At 29.0% G+C, this 27,525-nt stretch overlaps 1 protein-coding gene across 1 annotated transcript; it reads left to right on the top strand.

Annotated features, from left to right (window-relative positions):
- The first annotated feature begins 7,653 nt into the window (after positions 1-7,653).
- On the top strand, positions 7,654-26,910 carry LOC100575892 (Down syndrome cell adhesion molecule homolog). Its single transcript, XM_029489030.1, has 3 exons — positions 7,654-7,951; positions 13,647-13,796; positions 21,148-26,910. Exons 1-3 carry the CDS (start codon positions 7,747-7,749, stop codon positions 21,270-21,272), a joined length of 480 nt encoding a protein of 159 aa, XP_029344890.1. The 5' UTR covers positions 7,654-7,746; the 3' UTR covers positions 21,273-26,910.
- Positions 26,911-27,525: the final 615 nt, after the last annotated feature.

Raw genomic sequence — 27,525 nt, 5'->3', positions numbered from 1 at the left:
AGAAATTATAAGGATAAAAAATATTTAAAAATATAATTTTTTAAGAAAAATATTGTTTTATAAGGGACTTGAAACTATGTAAAAAAATATTTTCAAAAAAATGTACACTTTCTGAAATAATGAGTGTTCTATGATAAAAGAATCACCCGGTATAGAGTTAGCCATACAAATGTTAACTGATGTTCTGTTGTGAGTCATAGAATACTCCAAAATGTTCATGTTCAGTTTTGGATAATTTGTATAGATTCTTTTTCTTCCATTGGAGCGTAATTAACATTGTGAAGTAATTTGTCACTATGAATTCCACTCCCTTTTTTTAGAGTTTTTTTTTCTTTTCTTATACTTTTATTGTGGTTATTTCTTAAGATGTGAATTTTGTTGGTCACAAAATGCGTCAGTGACATGATGTTGGAGCTTTTTTACTTGACTGAAATGGTCAATAACTATTAAAATACGTAAGATCTATAACAAAAAGTACAATACGTTTTCCCCATAATTCAAGACAACAATCCTATAGTACACTATGTCATTGCTATCATTGCAATACCATTACATTGCATAATATTGTAGTGTTAGGTATATGATATCGACGGTTCGTACTCATTAGGCTTTAGGTACCAATTATTTTTCTAGTTACAATAAATTGATGAAGTTTGTTCTGCAATTATTTTTATCTAAATGTACACTCTACTAAAACATTTATAATGGTAGTGGTTTAAACTAATGTATTGTATTCAAACGAGGAAATTACGTTGAATTACTCGGCACTAATATTTTTAATACCTATATCATTATTCAACCATCGTTAATTATTCTCATCCGAAAACGTTGTGGGTGGTAACTCGTTTTATTGGCTACTACTACTAGTAGGTACTTCGGATGTTTTATCAATGATAATTGCATATGGAATCGCAGTATAATAGTATACTTATTATGCAATATACTTTGCAGCACGCCATGTGGCCTGTGCTAAACGAATTGCGGTTCCAGTGGTCATGTTCCAAATTATATAATTTCCACCATCGGAAAAATTGCTACACACAGCCACCTACTCGTATCATTTTATATTTTATGTCGATGAAACGTTAAGAAGGGGGCCAAGTCAAATTGTTATCAATTTATTATTATTTGTATGCATTTATAGCAGGTAAACATTGTGTTTAAAGTAAAAATATATTATGACAATAATTTTGATGGTAGAAATATGCCAGTAAATATATCTGTAATAATAATAATTGTGATTTAAATACATCGTATCAAAGTCATTTAGTTTTTGTCTTCCCCCAAATACTACGAAGAAGTTTCATTTCCCTATTTCTGTAGTTGGCGATTTAAAGACACACTATTTTAATATAAACGATTAATAGTTAAAAGTAAGTACTTTCTCAATTATTTATTATATGGTACTATCAAAACAAAGGAGCCATGGTACCTAATTTTAAAATTTTAAGATTTTGGTGTCTCTGAATTCGTACATTTTTTTCTATTTTTGTAGAGAAGCGTGAACTGTGTAATTATATTAGGTATTCTATCTACAGTTAATGAAATAAACTTAACGTACTGAATCAGGTTGACAGATAGTTGATAACAATAAAGCCATAAAATGAAATATAGCTTTTTCAATATACTTGTTGACAACAATAACGCCGCATAATGAAATACGGACTTATTCCACCAAAATAATATTGTATACATTTATCTCGAAAAGAGAAATTGCTAAAAGCCATGCAAGATAGGATACGGCCTTCTTGCATTACATTTATGGCAAAAATCAATATAAATATTTACAGAAAATAATTACAAAATAATCAAATTAAAACAATTTATTTATCTATACTAATATTATGAAGAAGAAAAATAATTTGTTTGTTTGTTCGGGGTAAACTACAACGGAGCTACTAAACCGATTTAAACATTTTTCTACCATCAGAAATCAAAATTATCCCAAGTGGCTTTATAGGCTATATTTTATATCGATAAGTGACCATTAATTTTTTTATGGCAAATTTAAGAATTTTTATAGAATACGGACAAATAAAATATTGTTTTTTTATTATAGAGTTACAATTGATTACAAGAAATAGAATAGTTATTATGATTGAATATAATTTTAGACTTGTATTTTTTAAGGTTTTTATTTAACTTCAAATCTTTTTAATCTAATTACTGCTATAAAAATCTTTAATGTAGATTACGATATGATAAATCAACGGGAATGAATTACGGGAAACAGCTTATTTCAAAATAAAACTATAGCGGTTGGATGTAATTTTAGACAATGTATAATACTTAAATATTAATAGATTTAAAAAAAGTCAGGAGCACGATAACTTTTATGTATTTAAAACTATAATAACGTTATTTATGTTTAAAATAAAAGAAAATGATTACGTGATCTTAAAGTTTACGTATTTGCGTATTCATACGTTAAAAATAAAATAAAAATAAAATTTTCTTTTTTTTCTTGAAGTTTTGAATATCACTACACCGGATGTTAAGTAACTGGTAATCCAACACAAAATTTGGAAAATACAAGTAGTTTAATTTTTTACGGTAAACGAAATGCACAGGTAACACTGAAATTCTATAATTTATATTATATAAAATGTACGCATCTCGGGAGGTATGCAATCCACCCCAGGTTACAATATATTGCTCACATAATCACAAGAGATTCTCAAGGGGAACGTCGGGTGGGATGACTATAGTGTAATACAATCAAACGTGTCCTGGCTGATCAACGTAAATCAGTGTTTCCCAACCTGGGGGCGTATACACATTGCTTGGGAGTTGGGAGTCGCAAGCAGTCGCCATGAAGTAACATTTGTTTTTATTTAACTATTTTTATTGCACAATGCAGGGCATAAGTTAAAAAATAATAACGACCAATTATCGAGTATCGATAAAGACTACGAGTGCTTAGCCACTAAACGCATGGGTACTTAATCGTTTTATTCCACCACGACGTCCGTAAATTATTTTTTTTCAATTTATATGAAGGGGCGTGAGATTTTTGAAAATCTACTAAGGGGGCCTAAAATAGAAGATTTAGGAACCACTGACGTAGAGCCTGATCAATAATAGCTAGAGCTTGCGATTTTTATGGTATTTGCGTACCACCTGTAAGCGTGAACTAAGAAAGAATTTTCTAAAATTTCCATTTTAATCTGGTGCTTGCAAAAGTATTTGATATTAAAGATTATCGATGAAAATGTTTAAGTTTTGAACACTATACACCGAATATAAAACAACGAATTGAACAAAGTTTACTCCTTCTGATGCTATAGAGTTGGCATTCTTAACAGGAAACGAAGTGCACGAGGTCAGTTAGTAATTTATAATTCTATAAAATTCCATGTAAGTACCGTTTTTTTCTAGTCACACCAAACAATCAAAATCGTTTTTATGAAAATTGGTTTTGCGTAAACATTTCTGTTTTCCCTTATTTTTTTTTTTTTTGTTTTCCTCCTCGTTTTTAAAATCTACTAGGTATTTTCTATTTTGACCTTTACAAAGTCCCAACTAAATTTTCTTTCCCACTAGAAAATATACTGAAATTGAAAATCAAAGCATTATAATATCAATCTATCGTTTATAGACCAAAAAAAAAAATAAACACACGTTATTGTAAAATCAATAAATTCATTGTTCCACTCAGAATCTAATAATATTATGCACGGTATAAATGTAATATATTATTATATTTAACACTTAACAATATTTAGTGTAGAATAATTAACAATATTGATAAAACATATAAATACCTATTTGATGTTCTGTATCACGGTGAAAACTGAAAATGTTTCGTGTTGGTGTGAAACTTATTTATTGACTTGTAAATACAATTATAAAAAAGTTGTTATTCATTTCGCCGTACTTACATATCAACGTTGGTAGCTACACAAATATTGCAAATAATTTATATTTATAATTGAATTTCTGACAAATTTTACAACCTGCCAAAACATATATTAATGATGGATAGTAATATTATGTTGCCAACGAGAATAATATTTATTAAAATCAATCAAACAATCGCTCACACGCGATGCCAAAGGGATATCTCAAATGCACTTTGTAGCATGCTCATAGTTTAAATTATATGAATTTTATACATAGCAAAAGAACAAGTGCACAACCGACATAACAGATAAAGTTGATTAGGAAGTGTTAACTGTTTCAAAAAGCTAATTTAAGTTTGCTTCATGCAACATTTTTATTTGAAAATTACAACATTTGTACAGCCTACTTATTTTAGTTGAATATCGATTAGTTTTATAGTATAAAATAAATAATATAAATAATATGAAATATAACATATAACATATTATGTTATCACTTATCATTATATTATAATATTATGGTAAAACGAAAACCTAATTTTATTTAATCATAGTGTTTTTTTTTTTTTTTATTGTCTCTACAGTAATTTTCGTATTTATGATTTATTCTATAGTATTACTTTTATTTGAATTTATATACCTAATTTAAAATCTAAAAATTAAAGACGATCATGTTCCATGATAATATTACTGTATAAATATTAATCAAACAATATTTAAAACTTTTAAGACTTTCGGAGAATAAATAAATATTTGTAATACATAAACTTTTGATAAAAATAAAATTCTTCACAAAAATAAAAACACCAAAATTCAATTCGAAATATTGATAATTATATTTTAACACCGCAAATAAAATACTATTTTATGTGTGAACAATATTTTGTTAATTAAACAAAATTTAGTTATTTTATTAAATATTAAAAAAAACGGGTTTTTAAAAGCTCTAATCCAAAAAAATTATTATACTCCTTACTATTCACAGTAATCTATTTTATAATAATTTTGAAATTTTTATTATCATCAACAATCGTGGTTTATAATTTTATATTTTAAGTACATTCTCCATTAGCGTTCAGTATTAACGTTAATTTCTTGCAAGCCGCAACTTTTACATACAATTATGTAATTAACAATATCTTTTGTCATATTTATTCACAGCAAGTGTGTCTCTACTTCGGTGAAATCTGTAATCAATTGAGATGTGGAAAAAGTAAAAACAGATTATCGTATATCGTAAACGCATGGCTTACGACGGGAACACGAAATAAACTTTGATCCGATAGACACGTATGATAATAGAATTACAAATATTGTGACTATAATTGGATAATATTATACACCTCGATGACTGTCTTGTAGCCAAATAGGTATCTCATATTAATAATAATAATAATATGTTCTCCGTTCTAAATACGTGTTTTTCAAAGGTGAGACAAAAACACAAGGTTTCAATTCGATTACGAGATATACGGTTCACCCATAGTGATTTACCGTAGTTTGACACGTCCGATTCGCGTTTTCTGGACACTCTGACACACACACACACACACACACACACACACACACACACAGAATGCAACGTAGTAGGTACTGCCAAATCGGGTTTGGTTAATTCGATTTAAGTTGGAAACGTATCGCCAATTTCTACTCGGATTCTTATTATTCTACAGTAGATATTATGATATTATTTTACTTCATGGTGTTGTGTGACGATGATATTATAGTTGTTGGTCAACAATAATACTATAATTTAATGGATACGCTATTTGTTCCTTTCTGTTTCAGCAAAAAAGTTGTTTTCCTTGTAGACGGATTTTTGTAACAATAGTATATCATATTATCTTCATTAGGTACCGAGTGTGTGATGTTCTGCGGGTAAATTGGCATACGTGCAGATTGGGCTAGTGGATAGACGTATGTTAGGACATTAGTTACCTACAAGGCATTACCCACTTTATTATAATAAAAACGGTATAAACCACCATTTAGTATTGGTATGTGTCTAATCATTAGCGCAAATAGGGGGGGACTTGGGGGGACTTAATCCCCCCAAATGTAGGTCAAGTCCCCCCAGTTCAAAATCTAGTAATTAGTACTAATTTTTATATTCTATGGTACTAAGCAATATGCCTATGGGGAGGGGTGCATGAGTCTCCCCAAAAAATTTAGTCAATTTGTGCCTATGTGTCTAATTATATACCACCAAAATCTTATTTTTAATGTAGGGACATTAGAATTTATGGCGAACAGTGTCCACCATATACAATATTAGATCATAGATTACTATGTTGTAATTCTTTATTTATATTATTCATCTAAAAATCTAGGATAAAATTACTTAATTGAAACGTACAAAATTGAGAAAAATATCTAAAAATATAAACGTAACTCGGTGATTTTTTATATAAACCGTAAAAATATTTTGTTGAAAAATAATGGCTCACCGACCGTGTTTTCCAAGAGCACTCGATCCGATACGTGCTTTGGTGCCAAAAAATGAGATTGTTAGTAGACATTTTACGTGATAAACGAGTATGGGGAAATATTTTGCTCAAGGAAATTCTTGTTGCACTCTTCGCCCTACCTTTTAGTGCGTGTATCGTGTTGTCAAGCGTTAACACTTTAAATGGTTTAAATCGTCGTTTTCCAAAGTCCCTCGAGTCGTCACGTTTTATATTAATATTAATATCAAACATGTATAATATATGTTTTTAAAAAAATAAAGTATAAATCAAATAATATTAAAGCACATGATTTATTTATTTAGTGACACGTACGTGTTCGAGTGAAAAACCCCGTTTATAGAATCCAATTCGAGTACAAACTATATTATTAGGTGTACCGCCATTATTTGGTTGTACGACATGATCAAGTGTGTAACGTTGTACTTACGTTTGGCAAAAAAATTTTCGCAATAGTCGTTTCCTGCAACGTACAACCACGGAAAGCACAATAACATAACTAATAAGACTTAAAATCAAACACTGTAATAAAAATATTATAACATCGTAGTAAATCATATCATAAGCATATCTACACATAAATACCTCAACATTGAATAAAAATCAAACTACGTGCTATTTATGCATTTCAAATTATAATAACTGTATGGAATTTTTGACAATTTCGACGTTAAATCGGTTTTCGTTCATAATATAATATTACTAATTACCTATGCCTTAATGATTGAAAATCAAACAGGTACCTACTTAGCCAAAGTTAACGCATACAAAATGTCATTGGTAGTGTTCGTTCAGCCAGTATTTACATTTACACGGTATTACAGACATAACTAACAAATTTAATTATTTAAAAACATTTTCGTTTCAAGTAATAATCAAAAAAATAGAAAATCATTAAATTTATTACATACAAATAACGTACCATGCTGAGCATTATTCTTACTTAAATATTGATTTAAACAAAACTTACTACAGTTAATACATTAATTTGTCAGTTTCTCCTGTTACACTATAATAGTATTAGTGGGTAGGTAAGTAAGTATTTCGTTCATCGAGAACATAATACAGTTACTTAATGCATAAGACTGGTGACAGGGATTGGGATTTGGGTGATTGTGGCAGGGTACAACCCGTTTTGGTGTGTGCTATATTCTCTCCTTGAACAGAGTATTTGTTCACAATTATTAAGAACCATATTCATAATCAACTTTTAAGAATAAATATTGCTTGAGTTATATTTATGAAGAAAATCAAATTCATAAACGAGACTTTAATGTATCATTTGTTTTTAAGGTCGGTCGAGACCTACCTTATGCATTGTGTTTAGGTATTATCAGAAATTTATAATTTTTTTAATTATCACAATTAGCTTAAACAATACTTATTCTTAAGCATCGGCTACAAATACGACCATAAATCTCTGCTCACAAAAATAACTGATGGACATTGTTTATGTTATAGAGGTAATAAGGAACTTCGAACCTATCGTACGAGACACAGTGACCATGCCCGGTAATGTGGCCGTCTTCAACTGTCACATACCTGGGGTCAGCTACGATGAGAATCACGTGTTACCCGAATCGGTTGCGATCACTTCGTGGGTCCAAGACGGCGTCTTCAACATATTCCCTTCGTGGGAGATAGGTGAGTTTCCTACGTTCTGCTGTTTTTTTTTCATAATAATGAATGATCATGTTTGACCGTGTTCTTCCTACACCTGCTATCTGCCTAAAGTTAAAATGCACGATTAATGAAAGTCAGTACCTAAGTACATTTTTGAATACTAATCAAAATTATATCTGCATACCTACATCGTTATTGTAACAATTACTAACAATAACAATTATTATTAAAAAGATACGCGGAAAACAACAATTTTCAATTTTTCCTTCTGAATTCAGGTAAACCAAAAAGTATTCATACATTTTAATAATTTGTAGACCTCTATATTGATCAATGATTTTTCATCAACCTAATACAAAAAAGTAAAAAATAAAAAAAAAAACTATCATCGGACAATCATTGATATATTTCCTATATATCTATATAATATATAATTTATTTTATACTGCAGGTATTGAATATATTTTTAAAGGTACAACACGTCATGATTTGAATATAACGGCAGTAAACACTTATTGTTAAATTATCCAGATAAAATTTGTTTAAATTTAATGACATAATAATATAGAATTATATATATATATATATATATATATATTTAATTGGTGTTATTATTCTAAGATTTAATGGAAACATAATATTATAGTAATAGACATGCATATTATGTCATTATTATAACGACCATAAACTAGTAATGAACAGATCAACAATTATACACTCAAGTACCTACTAAAGTATTAATACGTAAAATATGTAATAATTTTAATATTTTTTTCATTTAGATAATTGAACTATATTAAAAATCTAAATACGAAAATCCTATTTATACTAGTGCAATTATTGCACTATTATAGTGCTATATATGTTATGAAAAAAGTGTTTATACCTTAACTGTTAACACTAAATACTCATGTATCTGGTACGACTGTTTGACACACGTGAATTTTGGTTTCGGATTCCATTGTTCGTTAGAACTGATTATGAATTTCGGAACTTTTCTGTCGCAGATACTCCACACAATGCCGAGTCCACGCAGGGTTTGGTTATTGGTTTGTTTCTGTTTTTAAATACAATTTATATTTTCCCGTCTGTGTTAGGGTAATATTTTCCGGATAAAAAGTAGCCTGGATCCCCTCTAACAAAGTTCTCTACCCGCCTGTGAAAATCCCATTAAATTCGGATCAGCTGTTTTGAAGATTATCCCTGACAAACAGACAAACGCTTCTATTTTATATATTTGTATGAGTACTTTGAGTTAGGTAAAAATGTTGTGTTATCTTTTGAAAACACGGGTTAAAGGAACCCGCTGTTGCATTACCAGGTACAAGTTCCAAAAAATAAATGAAAACTGTTTACCTATCACATTTTAATTGAAAAGGGGTGTTGGAAATTGTATAGATACAAAGTTCTTATTTTTTTTTCATACCTATAATTATGTATATCGCAGCTTATAATGTAATGTACTATATTTTGTGAAAGATTCCGTTTTATATTAGGATAAAATATATTACCAAATAAACAAAATGCCAAATATAATACTATATAATATTATAATATATTTTTATGCTTAAGTCGTGACAACGTGGAAATCCATCGTCAGACCTGACGACTCATAAAACGTGGCCACGATAACACTTCATATAACGCGTGCAAGTTGATGAATGAAAAATGGGAAAACTATTACATCGATACGCTGGAGGCATATCTCGTACGATTTTGTAAGGTCACGTATTCCCAAACCCGTGTACTTGAAGCCACACGTCGTACATACACGTTTTACCTAACAAAAATCACAGAAACAAATAATACTAGTAGCCCGGTGTCTTCACATAAATGTGCGTGTAATGTTCATTAATGATTGAAAATGATTTACTTAGTAGATATCTCAATGAGTTCAATAACGCAAAATAAAATCAGGATTATTCATTGGCCTTAATGCCGAATTCGTCATTTTACAATTAAAGATGCCATAAATGATTCTTGAAAATAATGATAAATTAGAATAGACATGGTCTCGTTGTATCTCTTAGTTTTATACCAATTGTGGAGTTGTTCGTCCTACAAATGCCTAAAAATGGTTAGGTTTTCTCCAAAAACTACAGATTTTCCATATGGTGTGGTAAGGCTTATATACTTTAGATGCTTCGATACTAATATAAACTTGTATTATAGTGAATTTATGATCAAAAACAGTTAAAAATTAGTAAACAACATGTTTACTCTATTTAAAATTTTTAATTTCAAATTATTTTCGATGGTTTTCAAAGAATAAACACATGGCGAGAAATACGTAGAAGGTCTTAGAATAATGTCTATACTTTTTGTTGAAGTTTTAAATGTTTTCCAGTTCGATTACGTATTATGCTCAATTTAACGGAAATCGTATATATTATAAACATATATTGAACTTTGATCCGACGAAAATTGGAAAATCCTTATATAAGCTATATTTTCATTTTCGTGGAAATTGTGTTAGATAAAGGTTTCCTACATAGAAGACAAATCATCCGATCCGTTTAAATCTATAATGCAATTTTATAAATGAATATTCTTTTGACACAGTTTTCTACCCAATTCAATATAGTAAATAATAATAAATAATCATTTAGAATTTAGATAAAATATAAAATATTTAACAGAAGATCAATATTTGAATAAGCGAGAATGTGTCAAAAAGAACCGACGACAAGAAAAAAAGGTTTGCAATTTTAAAATTATTATGATAAATTATGTTTTATTTAAAATTAATTTAAAATTCGAGTTGAAATACTATGATGTCATAATGTCATACATTTACTCATTTACTCATTGTAAATTTATTAATCATAAAGTTATTTTTTAACGATTTAGATAAACATATAATTAATTTGTATTTTAAATCTCGGGAATGAATTATTATTTGCTCGAAATTATTGTTGCTCTAGCTAATTGAAAAATTAAAACGATGATGAGGTAATAAAATAAATAACATTAAGTTGATATTCATTTATACACAAACCCATCTTTTTTCATTACATAAAAAAACATTAGCTTGATAAAAGTTACATAAAAACCTAATACATTGTTTTTAACATCTTCAGAGGTCATAGAAATTCACAAGATGTTTACGTTTTTAGAAATACACTAAATATTATTATGTGTCTGTATTTTGTAATATCTTTTTCTGTTTTTCCATTAGCTGTTAGATTTTAAACTCGGTGAATCTCGTTAATGGGTTATTTTATTTAATAAAGAATTAAAAAGGAACCTTTTATATTCCTCCTCGTCTTATATTTTGTATAAAAATGGTATTATTTATTAAATTACTAGTGAAACCTGTATCATAAAATCTGATAAAATGTATTTATTTTTTTACTTATTTTATAATTCAATACAATAATATACGTACGTTGAGAAAAAAAGTATTTGTAATCATACTAAACTTTATAAATGTATAAATTAATATATTTAAATTTATGTTAATTTTTACGTTTAAAATTTTGAAGAAAACACAGTTCGTTTATGAAATGAAGCATAGTCTTCATTTAAACATAGGTTTAATTAAATATTTTAAAATAAATTCCTTTTTTAATTAGATTATAAAAATGTATCAAATAAAAATATAAAAAGAAAAAAAACAACAAATAAGTACATATTATGAGTATCTACATGGTAATAAAAGATTATATATTGTGTAAACAATGTACTTACATAAAATAAAGTGATTATGTCACTACATTATTTTCTGATTTGACAGTAATTTATAATTGTTATACCTTATAATATTTGTAAAAATCTAATCAAATAAATAATATTTAATATTGTTATCATTATTAATTAATTAAAAACTTTGAATATAAATATTTGTAGTGAAAGTCTAATCACCAGGTGTCTCAGAGATTAATATAAAGTAAAGTTAGGAGAATTAATTCTTGGAATTTCATCCATAGACAATTCAGTTATACTATAAACTTATATAATATTATAATATTTGCTATGATAATATATTAATATGTTTGTTTTATCTCGAGGAGTGTATCAGCTTGCATAACATTTCCGATGGAGTAAAACCAAATTGTAGAAAGATAATAATAATATAATATATTCATTACACATGATGTATTAGGAAGATAATGAATGAATAATGAAGTGTGTGCACCAAAATATGACAACAAAAACTACGACAAACACTTTTCCTATTGCCAAACGTATTAAAAAATACGTACATCGGCCCACCACATATTGAATATCATTTTTATAATAATATGTTACCTTTAGTACACCATTTGTATGACTATGATAGTTAGGTACTTAAGTAATACATTAATTAAAGAGGGTGGGCAGTTGAGATGTCTCGCCAGGCTCTGCTTGTCTATCACTCAAATTCATACAAATCACGTGCCTACATACGAATGGCGCAAAGAAATTTCAAATTTCGTTAAGGGGTCGTTTGACATGATGTCACACTAGCCCACCCGGGGTAGTTTTGAAAATAGGGGTGAGACCTGTCATTCTAATTCATACAAATAGCGTAAAAACAAATTGCAGTAGGAAATTACAAAATTCGTTTCAGGTGGTCAAGTTTTATGGCCCACCCTCTTTAATTTATTTATCGCTTCAGTATCGCAGTCATACAAATTTGGGAAAATATTTATACAAATACACACGAATAGCGTACTAAATGTAATAATATGTAAACAATTTCAATATTCCGTATGGGGTTTAAAATTAAAATACTGGTTACCAAAATATATATAAATTAATAATAATTCAATCACTGAAATTGTAAGGTATTACTACTATATTGTAGGTAATTATAACAATATTCAGAAATATAAAATATTATGATTTTGTTTCTGGTTAATAAATATCGTTTCTTTTTAATTTTATTTTTTAAATGTTTCTACAATAATTTTCAATTGCATATAAATCGACAAGAAAAAATACATATTTATATAGGTATAATATATATCATCGGTTTTATAATAGAACAAATTATTGTACTCAAAACATGAACAAATTAATCTATGATTCCATAATATGCTATCATATAGATAAGTGTATCACGCAATATTAAAGTTGTGTGACTTCTAGAAATTAAGTATTGCTTCAGTATTTGCTTTAAAAAAGTTTAAGTTATATAAATGAAATATTATATTCATTTACATTTAAATTGTAAATTAGTTCGAAAAAGTTCACTTTTTAATTTATTAAACTGTTTGCTTCGTTTCTTTCTTAGTTTCATTTTTTTGTTTTTAAACATAATTAACGAAAGACCAACGTTATTTTTCCCGTGGAACTCGATTAATGTTCAGTATTTATTTCCATTTTTAATGCACATTAATCTATGTTGATTAATCCAATTATTATAATTCATTGTAATTGAAACAAGAATATACGCGGTTGTGGATAATATCCGAACGCAAATATACATAATCCTTAAATACTAAAAGCTTAATATTATAATGTTTCCCATTAATATTTATTCATTGAATCAGGTAAACATTTTTTCAGTTAATCAGACTAAATAGCTGGGCAATTAAAAAATAAAAAATATATCAAAACTAAACAGATTATAATATTTAGTAATAATAATAATATGACAATTGTATAATAATTTGACAATATCGGTACCTATACAATATTATATTGTGCAACGGACCTATACGTTGTACATGCAGTATTGTGGTGATTGACAATAGTGTTTATAACGACCACGTACTTTTTCCAATTTCAGATTCGAAAATTATCATGATACCGAAAACCGGCCAATTGCGTATAGCGAACGTGGACGAGAACGACTTGAGGCACAGCTACACGTGCCGCATAGTAAACAAACTGACGGGATTCACTCAGGAGAGCAGCACGTTTGGCAGAATTTATTTCGGTAAGCGAATTCGTTCTTTGTCCGTTTTCTCCTTTTACGCGCGCCGTGTCTTAACAAAGTTGGTTTTCTCGAACACGTTGTTTTATGTCGAAGAAAAAAACATATATATATAAATACATAAAATAAAGTAATGGCTCGTGAAACGCGAAAAACCTTTAACGGTGCGAGCGCCGTGTTTTTAAGGAAAAAAATTTCCACCGAACCTTATCCGCTCGTTAATTTGCGGCCAACAACAAAAAGCAATATTTCACAAACATCCACGCAGCCGTGCACGTCACCGCCGCCGCCGCCACCACCGCGAAAAACGTTTCCCGGACGCGTATCACGGCGGTTATTTTCCTCCTCCTTTTTTTATTTTATTTCATTCCGTTTCCAGTATTTTTTTTTTTTTTTGTACTATTATTATTTCGCCAATGTGACTTTCACGGCGGTTGACTGGAAGTAAATTATTTCGCGTATTAGCCACTCGGAGCGAAATATTCCCCTCGGGAGTTTCACCTATAATATACGTAGGTACAACACTCGCGCGTAACCTCCAACACACAATTCAATTTGTCTCGTTCAACGGTATACATAATGTATATATGTTTGTGCGGGACTCGTTCCGGTTTCCCTGGCAGCCCGGCGATTATTGTCATGTGAGGATTTCCACCTTTCCGACGTCAACTTGACAAATTAAACGAGTTTAAGATCAAGTGATGACTGAATAGATAGGTAGTTAAATCAGTGAGATACTAAAAAAAAAAAAATTATGAACGAAATAACGAATGTCCAGAAACTTAGTTACGTATTTGTGACAGAGGTGAACCGAGAAACAGTATCATAACTTATAAGTGATCAAAACTCCCTGTCGCTAATAAATAATCTTGACTGTGCTATTATAATGATAAGTATATAATTACGATCGAATTATAGTTAGTCATATTAATATTATAACTATTGTTCATACAACTATCGTACCCACTACAACTGCAGTCAAGAAGTACCACGTGAAAGCAATTATTTTTAATAAAAACCCTTAAAGATTACCTATTACTAGAGGAACATGGGCTAAATTATAATTAGAATAAAATCTTATTTCTTTAACATATATTAATATATTAATGTACCGTATAACTCCCATTTTATAACAGGTGATCCATTTAGGTACTCAAATAAATAGGTAATAAAGATAAAGAATCTCTAAAGGAATTCAAAATGCTGATTAAGTACATATCACCTAATACAATATAATATCATATTTATTAACTGCATTGGTTGATATTTTGAAATCGAATAACTGATACCGTTTTAAGTTTAATAAAAATCGGGAGAGGGATACAATTATTATTAAAAAAAAAACGATTTCCGTTTTCCAGATTTATATCAGTTATTTTGATTAAAACCCATACCATCTCTATTCGTTCGACCGTTGAGGTATTCGATTCGATATTTTATACATTATTGCAACAAAGGTGTGCCAGTTGGCAAGATGGTTTTTGAACAACGCACCATTGTGCATTGTCTATAATATAATATAATATACGAATATTGCGATTTGCTTCCACCGTCGACAGCAATTTGGTCGATTTAACTTTGCCGCTTGCTTTTTATGTGTGTATACACTTTTGCATTCCAGTCGGAATTTAAAATGTTAAAATTGTTTATGCAGAATGAGAGATTTTAATGTGTATATATATATATATATATATATGGTGGAATGCGCATTTCGTACAATACAGACATTTTTCTACCTTTGTTAAATATAATAGACGTTTCAATAATCACATCTATAATAAGTAATACAAATAATACCTGCCTGCGAAGTAGGGATAGTATTTATTATTTAATTTTTAATTTTAGTGCCCCGACCACTGTCCAGACGTATTATAGTGTACCTTCAAAATAGAGTGACAGAAATATCCAAAGTCAAAACGTGTGAAATATTTCATAACAATAATAAAAATTAACAAAAATATACACCGTAAAAACAAAATGGAGATTTCTCTTTGATTCTTTTTGTGTGGCAAACATTTAAAACGCGCCACCAAGACGAGATTCTTTCCCGACAAAGCTTTGAAATGAAATAAATACGTAGGTATACACCGCGTATACCGCAGTGCTCTTTTTTTCTTCGTTTAGCTGACGACAAACGTCTGTAGTTGTATGCTTACCACAACACATTTGTCTGAGTATTTCACGTACTAATATAAACAGTGTGACGATTCAGGTTTCGAGAACCACATGGATTAAAAATGAAAAAAAAATTATATAAATAAATAGCGCTTTTGAGCCGCGACAAACTCGAGACATTATTCTTATTATGTAATATTCATCACGAACGTTTTTTTTTAAAACTAGGTACTGTATTGCTTCCGGGCCGTGTTTACCAGGGCCTGGAATATGATTTTAGAATGTCACGACCACTTATAATAATTATATTCTCTTTTGCTCGGTTCACGTATTTGTAATTCTTCATTTCCCAAGTTGTATAGTAGTCGCCAAAAGCTCTCTGTGGCTATAAAATAATATTAAAATGGTGGTAAAAAAAACCATTCAGAAAATCTAATTTAGTTTGTTTACGATACGAGAAAAGAACTTTCAGAGCACATAATAATGAATGTTGTATTGGTATTACTCAAGAGCTAATTTTAATGTTCCTTGCGACGTTTGGTTCAAGTGGCAGTATATTTGTACAGCTCATTGTCATGAATCAAGTTTTTACTACTAGCAATAAAATTAAAGTTTGACTAACAACAACACACAATGCAAACGTAATTTATATTTTAATCAATTAATTCAGCTGATTATATATATTTGCGTAGATTAACTTCCTAATATCCGTCTAATAAATCCTTGATAATTATAAACGTTTGAACAACCGGAATTCAATTAATAAATCAAAGCCCCCACTTGAAAATAATATTTCTCTCCACAGTTTCAGAAACAAGCTAAACGATATTATACAACACTATATTATTATTACAACACAACTCTTTATATTATGTATATTTAAAATCGAAATTTTTTTTTTATTTAATTATATTCAATATGTTTACAAAATAAAAACAATAAGTAATAAGGTTAACATAGAAAAATATATAGAAACATGAATCATGTGAATTGGAGACCGTTCATTAACAGAACCTCAGAAATCGACATATTATAACACATTTCTGTGTTGTTTATAATATATTTAAAATATAAAATAATTATAATACGCACTACAATACAATATATTAATTGTTCAAAGGATCAACGCATTATACATTAATTGTATTGTTTTCCCTTTACTTTTTTCCAAGAATAACCAGGCAGACTATAATAGTTTTACGACTGAGTGGTAACTATAATACGTCTTACTACAGACGGTGAAATATTACAACTAAACATAAGGTTACAAAAACAATTTGTTTGATCCATGGTTCTCTTTTTATATTAATTTTATTTTATTAAAGTGTGTTCGACAAGCTTAAGATGAATAAATATTATTCTCGAAATGTACAATTAATAATAACACTACAGGAAAATTCATAAATAAAAATAAATATATATATATATATATTTTGAACATGACACTTCGATAACTGACTATTTATAGATAATATTTTTTTTCATCATATTATATCAAGATTGATGATTTATAAATGTCAATATCAATCGAGAAATATTCGACAGCTGTATCCACTCAAAATCAACATAGGGATGTTCTACTGGCGGTGGATTTAAAATATTAAAAAACACATTTTTTTACGTACAAACTTTACATCGAAGATAAAATAAAATATAAGTAATCAAACTAGACCAATAAAAACGATTCCAATATTAATTTAACATACCTATTATAATAATAGAAAAACTGTTATTTTTACTGTGTTATAATAATTATTATTATTATTTTGTTTTTATATTATTAATCGTTTATTCTATAAGCTGGTTAACTATTAACATTGAAACAAAAACAAAAAAAAAAACTGGCGTTTAAAATAAACTCCAATCATAATGACTGCCATGGATCATCATTATTTTTTTTAATCACGGTAGTAGATATGCAAGGTTTACTCGATTCATTTCAATGCCAATTTCAATAAAAATTTCAATATTTTGAATTAGAAGCTGTTAAAAGAATTATGCTTTAAAACACTTTACAAGTATTTATTCATACACCTAATATTGTAATTACTCACAATTTATTATGTTTGTGTATTTTCTAAGTAACTACGTGCAAAGTAGTGAATCTCTAAGGTTATTTTTGCCCGAGTATTATCAAACCTTTATCGATGTACATATATTATGCACACATTTTTAATTCTTAATAACATTCAGGGATTCGTAGTGTAACTTTTTCAATTATAATAATAATTTTAGTATTAATTCTCACTATAACTTCTTATACATGTCTATCGATTCACTCCAAAACTTGCATAATAATTAGTTAATCAACAATATCGTTTTAACTAAATTTGAAATTTATTCAATAATCAGACCTATGAATATATATATATAAATAAAATATAATATATAATATATATATATAAATACATACATATACATGAAATAAAACATGACTCTTTGATACAGTTATGGTATTAAATAGGAAAACAATTAGAAAAATATTATTGGTGTGAATTTATAATATGGGGGCATTTTAGATATTACTGAGAAATCAGAAATTCTAGCTTAAAAATGGCAGGGATCTCACAAGAACCGTTTACAGGGTGATAAATTTAAATATCAGCACTAAATATTCATCTAAACATTGAAACGTTCATAAAAATATTTTTATTACATAGTTTAATCTCATTACAAAACATTATTTTGTTTTTATGTTGATATATTGTTTAAAATGATTGGAAAACTACACCACACACTTCTACGTAAAATTTCCAACTAGATTAATGTATTTTCAAACTTCATTATTCTGAATTACAAATTCGCTATGGTTTCTCAAGATTTTTTTTGTGAATCATGTTGTTCTTGAAATTATGGTCAGGCAGTTTTCGCATATATTTTGCTTATATGTGTATTTTAAGGAACACTCTTTTTTTATACTTAACGTGACCCTGCCGGGTCTTTGGATAGTAGATTAGTTTTTTTTTAGATTTTTTGATTTCAGTATATTAAACTATTTATGAGGAACCTTGAATTACATTTTTAAGCCATATAGTTATACAAATTTAATATAATCTTATACATTATTGACTTCAAAATAATTTGCATATTTCCGTGATTTTATTGAATTTTGTCATAATGTGAATTCAAACAGTTATAAAAAAAAATGCTGACTATGAGTTTTAATTATATATAAATTCCAATAGGACAACTTATCTGGAACATTGTATTACGTTTTTAAATCTTTGGTATGAATATTAAACATTTTAAGAATTTTTAGCAACAAAGTATGTAATAATATTTCGAATTTTGCGATTTTGTCGAAATTCTACTGCGAACGCTCACGACATTTTAATTTACAATTATAGAAAAAAGACAAAAAAAAATGGAATTTTACAAGTTTCTATAAATAACACAAAAGATTCAAAATAATGTTTTGAAAATTAAACTAAGTGAGTTTATAGGTACAATTAGAATACGTAAACAAATTTGGTGCAAATTCCTTGTTTCTACGGCTATTTATTTTTGAATTACAATACAATAATAATACAATATTATTATACTTATTTTATTATTTACTTTTAACCTCTCAAAAGGCAAGAGCTACTAGTGTGCTACAGCTGTATAAAATGGAACAGTTAAAAATAGATTATGCGTTTGATAGTCATGTGACATGCATTGTAATCATTCTGATAAGGGTTTCGTATAGCTCTGTACATATAGTTTGATTTCAGTAGACCTGTCCCATGCAATGTATGTACCTATGAATATATTTGGAATAACTCCAATACAATTTGAAGTTATTGCTAAAAATCAAACCTTTTAACCCTTTAAGTCACATTTAATAGTTTACTATACCTAAATCGAAAAAAAAATGTATAGGTAATATAATTATTTAAATCAAAGTCAAATACCAGATTATAGGATAAACCATAAAAATATTGTTAAGAACACGCAAAAAAAAAAAATTATAAGTTATAAATCCTTAAATAAATCATTTAATATAGAATTAGAAAAACTGCCACACGTATACTCTTGATAAGTAATAGTTTGACAAAAGTATAGATACCTATCGTGTTTACACCTATTTTTATTGTAGTTTACACACATTTTCTATATAGTCAGAACCTCTTGGCCAGTTTCAAATCGTTGTTAACATTGATATGAATCCACATGGAATTTTGCTGAAGGTCTCAATCGGGGTTGTCAGCTGCTGTTTCTATCGCGACTTCATAATAATACTGTTTAATATGATTAATAATTTATGTGTTAGCGTTAGGAAAAAAAGAAACGATTGTTTGCGTAACATTATATTCGAACTTATCGAACTTATCGCCGTCGTTGACGATGAAAGCGTTTTATCATATTATTATCGTAGTTGTGATATCATTATTATTTTTATTCCGGGAAACGGTTAAAAAACGTATAGTCTTTCGAATGCGCTAATAATGATAATAAAAAGATTTCGGAACGACGATTCCCGGCAACGGTAGGTATATAATATAAAATCCTATGCTGCTGTGGAAAAAATATTGTTTTTAATGAACTCCGGGCGGTGAGAGGACTATAATTATTAAATCACACACGATTGCGGCGACGGTGGTGTGCACGGACGATTTCACGAGCGCCGTAAATGTATGTGTGTATATTATAATACGAGTGGTGTAAGGGGGGGGGGAATAAAAAAAAATTTAAAACCGAATAAAAAATCCGTTGAAATGCTCCGTAAATGCGTTTATAATAATAATATGTGTGTGTGTGTGTGTGTGTGTAAAAACGGCAGTGCTGGCGCAAAATAACCAACGCGAGTGCGGTGACTTTACGCATAAAAATATATTTTGTTTTTTTTTTTTAATTTCTAAATCCCTCTGAGCGACATTGGCGAAATCGTCGTACATATATTATATTATATACATACACACACGCACACCCACACATATGTATATTATATAATATATAAATGTATAATGTGCGTATATGGTACATGACCGCCACTGCCGCTGTTAACGTATTATTATGCGTTGATGGTTTGTGGTGGGAGGTGAAGATCGGTGGCTAGGGGCGGCGGCAAAGCCGAGCGCATAATTTAACGGAAATTTTAATTAAAACCGCCGAGTAATTAATTTTGCACTAAACGATGGCGCGCGAGTTGTTCTGTATTATTATTGTTATATATTTATATTATTTGTGTCTACTATTGTATATTATAAAATTATATTATATGTATATTTATTTTTCACACACTCATTTCGCTTCACAGAGAGTAACCGGACCATGGCACCTTGGTCGAAATCCAACGACTTCACCGTCCACTTGGTGAAACAGGGCGACCATCTGTTGTTGCCGTGCGACGTATACGGATTCCCTCCACCGAAAGTCACGTGAGTGGAATTATGCAACAATAGCTATTTAGATGATAATATTATATAATTATATAATCGACATTTAATAATATAATGTTCGAATGAAACGTATGTTAAATGAGAATCGAATTGTGGTTTCACTGCCACGCACAATCATAATATTAAAGTGACGTGGTTACCGCTGTATCTCACTGTGACTCTCCATTCGACGCATACGGCGTTAAATGAACAATTTCATTCTGATAATGAGTTTAAATTGATATTAAATAAATATTCGGAGTCTGATAAAGATAAGATGAGCTAATTATTTTTCGGATTTTTTTTATAACCTATTCGTGATATAGAAAATGTGTCAACAATTAACCGTACATTGTATAGCATGCTATTAATTTAGTAAATACTATTTATATTATAAAATATTAAAATAACATTAATTAAAAAGTGTACTTTTTCTTAGTAAAATTAATAAAGGATAACAAAATGGAATAGGAACAAAACAAAGTTTTTGTGAAATATATTACTCGTCATCGTAAGAGTATTCGTAAGTGTCATCCGACAAGAGTCTGCAGAATGCGTCGAGGTCACAAGCATTTGTTATTTGTTTTGGTCTTTGGGTTGTAGTTCCGGGGGCTCACACTGATGTTTTTAGCTTCAGATTAAAAGTTTTTGAATTGGTCTTAGTTTAATCTTTTAAAAGGAGTACGAGAATATCGTATACTCGTATATCATTGAGAACTTACCTAGAATTTTTTTTTCTTTAGCTTACTTGACGGAACAACAAAATACATATTTTTTCAATTCTGACTTCACAAAATACTGTTGATTGAAGTTTGAATTAAAAACAATTAAGTCACATATCACGACAATGAATTACTTTTTTCAGGGAAACAATATAACATATTATTATTATTATTATTATTATTTATTATTATATACTAACTGGTAGCATATTCCTAGTCTAAAACTCATTTATGATATTTTTGATTCAATGGTTTTTTTTTGATTTGGTTGTTTTATGATATTTTTATCCTAAACCTCGAGCGAAATAGAAACAGACAGACGAGTTTTTATGTGGTCGTCAGAAGGGGAAGGTTACGAGTTTTATGGATTGAGTCAATTACGGGATAGAAAAACGTATTTCACGGAAATACTCTGAATCATTAGAATTGTCAACGATATAATGGTCGGAAATAAATTGGGCGCGGTGAAACTAGGTCGTATAGAAAGCTTTTCAGCCTGTCCCATTTTAAGAGTAATAATAATGATGCAACTTCTTGTTCGATAATCGTACAATTTAAAAGTTCCGACGGAACGATGGAAACTAACTGTAAATAAACCGTTGATTACCAACTAAAATCTAATTCAGTTCCAAAACGAAATTTAAATAAGAAAAACTTCATTAGTAAGTATACTTACGAGTCTCTTGTTGTGGTTTTATATTTTAAATATAAAAGTTGAATAACTAAGTACTGTGGTAGGTGCATTGTTAGGGGGTTTGTTTCCCAAAAGATCGTTTTGTCCAGGCATTTTCAAATGACCACAACCCCCATAATATCTCATAAACCCAATTACCATGGACTTTTACTTTTAGAAAACTAGGTGAAAGAACTCAAAAAATACACGTACAAATTTATATTCTGATACGTCAAATTGTTCAGAACAATTATCCACTGAATAAAAAAGATGTTTGTATCACCGCAAGTAGTACAAAATCTTAAGATTTTGAAAATATGGTCTAAAAATATTATATTCAAAAATTAAAAAAATTTGATTTGATGTAACTGTGTTACTGAAAAAATAAATAGGTGAGCCTGCTTGGTGAATTACCCTTATATATTTATTACATATTTTAGGAATAAATTATTCAGGACGTTTATAATAACCCTTATATAGGTAATATAATAAATACCTATACAATATACATAGTACATCGTCATTCAAAACCTTTAATTCTGGACTAAATCAGTTATAATAATGATGCTTAATAATTAATGATAATACGTTTATAGTTCTCATATTGAATCGATCAAATTGATGCCAATGTGTTTTATCGCATAAAGGTTCAATTATATAATATTCATGCACGTTTATACGTGTATCAATATTGTGTACCCATAAAATATGCTACCGAATCGTTGACATCGAGCGTTTAACAGAATCACAAAAAAATTGTAGAACGTTATTATTGTAGCAATGTAATCATATTATTATTATACATGTAAGGAACAGATAAAATTTTTTCGTACAGATAAAAAAAAAATGAAGGTGGGTACATTTTAAATGCGATTTAGATGAAAAACGAAGTTTAGTTGTCTACGTGAAAAAATACCAGATACCAGCTTTTGTATTATAAATCCACGTACGGCCATTTATCCGCAGCCCGTCGGTAAATTGGTTTTTATAAATGTTCACTATTAAATTTATAATTAACGATCGGAATTCAAACGGCTGCATCGCTGTCTGTTTCGAGTTGCCGCCAATTAAAGATTTATCGTATCAAAGGCTTTTTGTACAAACACATATTATTATAATGTTTGACGCGAATACAAACGAAAAGAAATGTCTGGGGAATATAACACAATATACATTCTACATATATATTATAAACACCAAAACAAGCAAATAAAACTATTTCGCCTTGGGATTAGCCCATTTCAGATTTTCAAACATCCCTTTATGGCTTTATATAATATAATATATAAAATATCATATTAAACTGTATTATACATATATTCAGCTACGGTTACACCAACAAATTATACCGGCGTTTGTGCAAGCGTATGATAATAGTATTGTGTTTTACTATATGTAGGTGTTTTTGATGTCTGTATTATATGATCAAACAACACTTTTCAATGCAACGAATAAAAAAAACATAATCAAATAAAGATAATAATATAGTGATTTCGGTTAACATCGAAAGCCTTTCAAACGGCAGTTGAGCAGTTTCACAATATCGATCGCGTATGTGTGTTCATAATAATACCGTTAGGTCACTAGAAAACCAATAACGTATTGCGTTACAGTATATTTTATAATAATATTTCAATGGTAAGCATTAATAGTGGACTAATATCTATGTTCACTGTCTGTTACATTTGCACCATATAGCTAAAACTAATACAGATATTGCATGCATCGTACTGATGTATAATACAGTACAATCGATCTAGTGTTGCAATAACTATTATAAACATTTAAGTGCATTTTGCCAGAAGGACAAATAATATTGAGCAGGCCATTGTTTTCTGTTAAATTAAAAAAAAAATTTTCAAACTTTCAATTTTTAGAAATCATTGAAAGTGAAATAAATAAAAAAATGGCCTTATCCGTCTCATACTTCACGCAGGATTCAAATTTGTTTTTATAATATTTATCGCTCCACTACATTTATCGCACTGATGGACGTACAATGTGTAGGCTATATAGTGTGGTGGACGTATGAAAGACAGAGATAACAAAATATAAGTACTCTATCCCGTTAAGCGTATGTCGCGTAGGACGTTTGAGCATCGCTATTGGAACAAAAACATTTTTTACAGGCCGTTTGCGTATTGTTATTGTAATAAATAAAAGTTGAAAAATGTTTAAAATAAAATGTAACTACCTATCTTATAGTTAGACTGGATTATTCGTATTATATGGATTCATTATTAAATCCATATAAAATTATTAACAATATATATATTTTTTAAATCTAATCCTTTTTTAATCTGTTATAATAACGTAATGCGTTTGTTACGTTTGTCAGACGGAAACAACAAATGAGCGAGAATGACGTGGTTTCATCACAAAACAATTTTATTAATTAATAAATTATGAATAAAAACAGCAGTTCACTTGTGATGGACGATGGTGAATAAAAATATTATGAAATTATATTCCTACAATAATAATTAAACTACAATATTATCTAAACAGGACAGTAATACAGAAATCAAACAATTTTAATTTGATTACACCGTGGGCCATGATAGGGGGATTTTAGGATTACAATAATTTACAACAACATTTGTATATTTGATTTATTTGGTGCCATCAAATTTATTTAGTGTCAGAAACTACGAGAATAATAACTTCACATATGATTGACTTTTGCGCATAGGTTTACGCAATTTATAATATTTTACGATTATATTGTATATGTGTTTGCGTAATTCATATAGATACCTACCTATAAACACAACGAAATGTTTAACTTGATTTGAATAATATAAACTGTCGGTGGTCATATCAATGCTTCAATCAAAATATATTATCCAATCAAATATTACGTCAGATATCACCTAAATTTCCTCATACAATATAATCATCAGAAATAATTATGCTAATATGATAAAATAAACGTATGCTGTAAAAAAAAATAATAATAATAATAAAAACGTTCAAAGTAAATATTCTCTCTAATTTATCTGGTCAATTTAAATCTTCATTTTGGACGACTATAGTTGCTTCGAATTGTATTTTTTTCAAATATATATTTATCTTTCAACAGTTACCATTAACTCATGAAACAGGATAAAACCATTTTTCTAAATCAAAGTTTAAGTAACGTGACATAAATTAAAAGCACAGTTAGCACAAGATTTTGCAAGAGACACACACACTCTCACACAGACAGTCGTCAATTTGTTTGGCCACCGGTTCATTAATCCTTTGCAAAACGTCAAGTGCAATGTTATAGGGATTGTGGTGTTTCAGCGAATTAGACTTAGTCACCACCATCATCATTGCCATGAAATCTAATTAGTCAAAGAGATTCTCTGAGTCGTTTACCGCGCTCAAGTGCGTACCTATATAATATCGTCTTGCTGGCAGCTGCTATGCACTCAAGGTATCATCGCCTCGCCACACCTCACTGAAATGGCGTCATTCCAGTATATTTACCGGAATTAATATGTAGGAATGTATATAAATATTATATATAAAATATTATAGAATTTCTGACTGACGAGCAAAAGTGGGAGGTAATTTTGTTTTGTTTAGCCGATTCTCCGGTACGTGGAATATTCAATATTTTTAAAAGTTGAAAATATACTTAAAACGCACCAACTTAAGTTAATGACCGTCCGTAAGTCCCCCAGGGGCAGCTATATATTATCTGTTCCCTTTCACCCTCTCTTCACCCACTAATCACTTTCGAGACGCACATTCACCAACCGAAATAGCACAATAACTTTATATGGACACGATTAGAATAGGTGCTGAGACGACATATCATTGACTGTTTAAAACCTTATCATAGTGATAAATACATAATTTTAAGACAACGTCATTAATCGTTTGCTGTGTAACAGCAGTAGATCCACACACACAATTGACTATTAAAGTCGAGTTTTGATAACTCGAATCTAAAAGGAAATAAAAATTATTTCGACTTGTATATTTTTCGAGTTCAAACACTTCAAGAGACCACAAAAAAAAATTTTGTTATTGAGGTTTTTAAGTTATTGAGATTTAATTTGTCAGGACTAGACTATAATATAAACATTATCTTCAAGACAATAAAACCTATATGATACCCAAGATAAACAACACACTCGTTGTCAACATTGGGATCATCGCGTAATATAATATCGTTGAGTATATTATGGTATTATAATATGTTGTTAGAGAAATTTATGGGACGTGGTATAATTATAATTCAGATTCTGATTGGAGCGATGAATGTATCGGTATGAATGTAATAAATATCTTATAAATATTTTCATATTTTTTGTCAACATTTTTCTAAATTAGATATTTTAACAAAAAATAATAATTTCAGTTATTGTATTGTCTTACAAAAAATCGTGTTTGTATGGGAACTATACACTTTTTATCTCTATGTATCTTGAAATTTTCAAAATATTTAGATTAATTTAAGGCTATATAATATACCACAAACATAATCTCACCGATCTATGGTACAATAGTTCAACCATTGACAAAACCACTACGTAATTAAATTACTAAAATAAAAGTATAATAAAATATCACAATTGCTGGCAGACTGTTTCCGCTCGAAATATTTTTTTACTTCTACGACTTATCATTAAATTTAACACATCTCGACATCTGTACAGTTACTTACTAAATTATCAGGTACGTCATTTGAGTATTTGACACATATTACGTGGCAGAGTGACTTCCCCGGTGTTTGTTTTGTTTTTATCATACCTAATTTTAACGATAAACCATCACAAGTGAATTTATTATCATGAAGATACTTGAATACACATTGAAAAGAGTACAAATGCACATGCAGCAATTCGTATTTGATATAGCAACGCATT

This window comes from Acyrthosiphon pisum, chromosome X, assembly GCF_005508785.2.
Source record: "Acyrthosiphon pisum isolate AL4f chromosome X, pea_aphid_22Mar2018_4r6ur, whole genome shotgun sequence".
NCBI classification, from domain to species: domain Eukaryota; kingdom Metazoa; phylum Arthropoda; class Insecta; order Hemiptera; family Aphididae; genus Acyrthosiphon; species Acyrthosiphon pisum.
The sequence above is the reverse complement of the archived record's forward strand: the minus strand, read 5'-3'. Positions and strand labels throughout refer to the sequence as shown.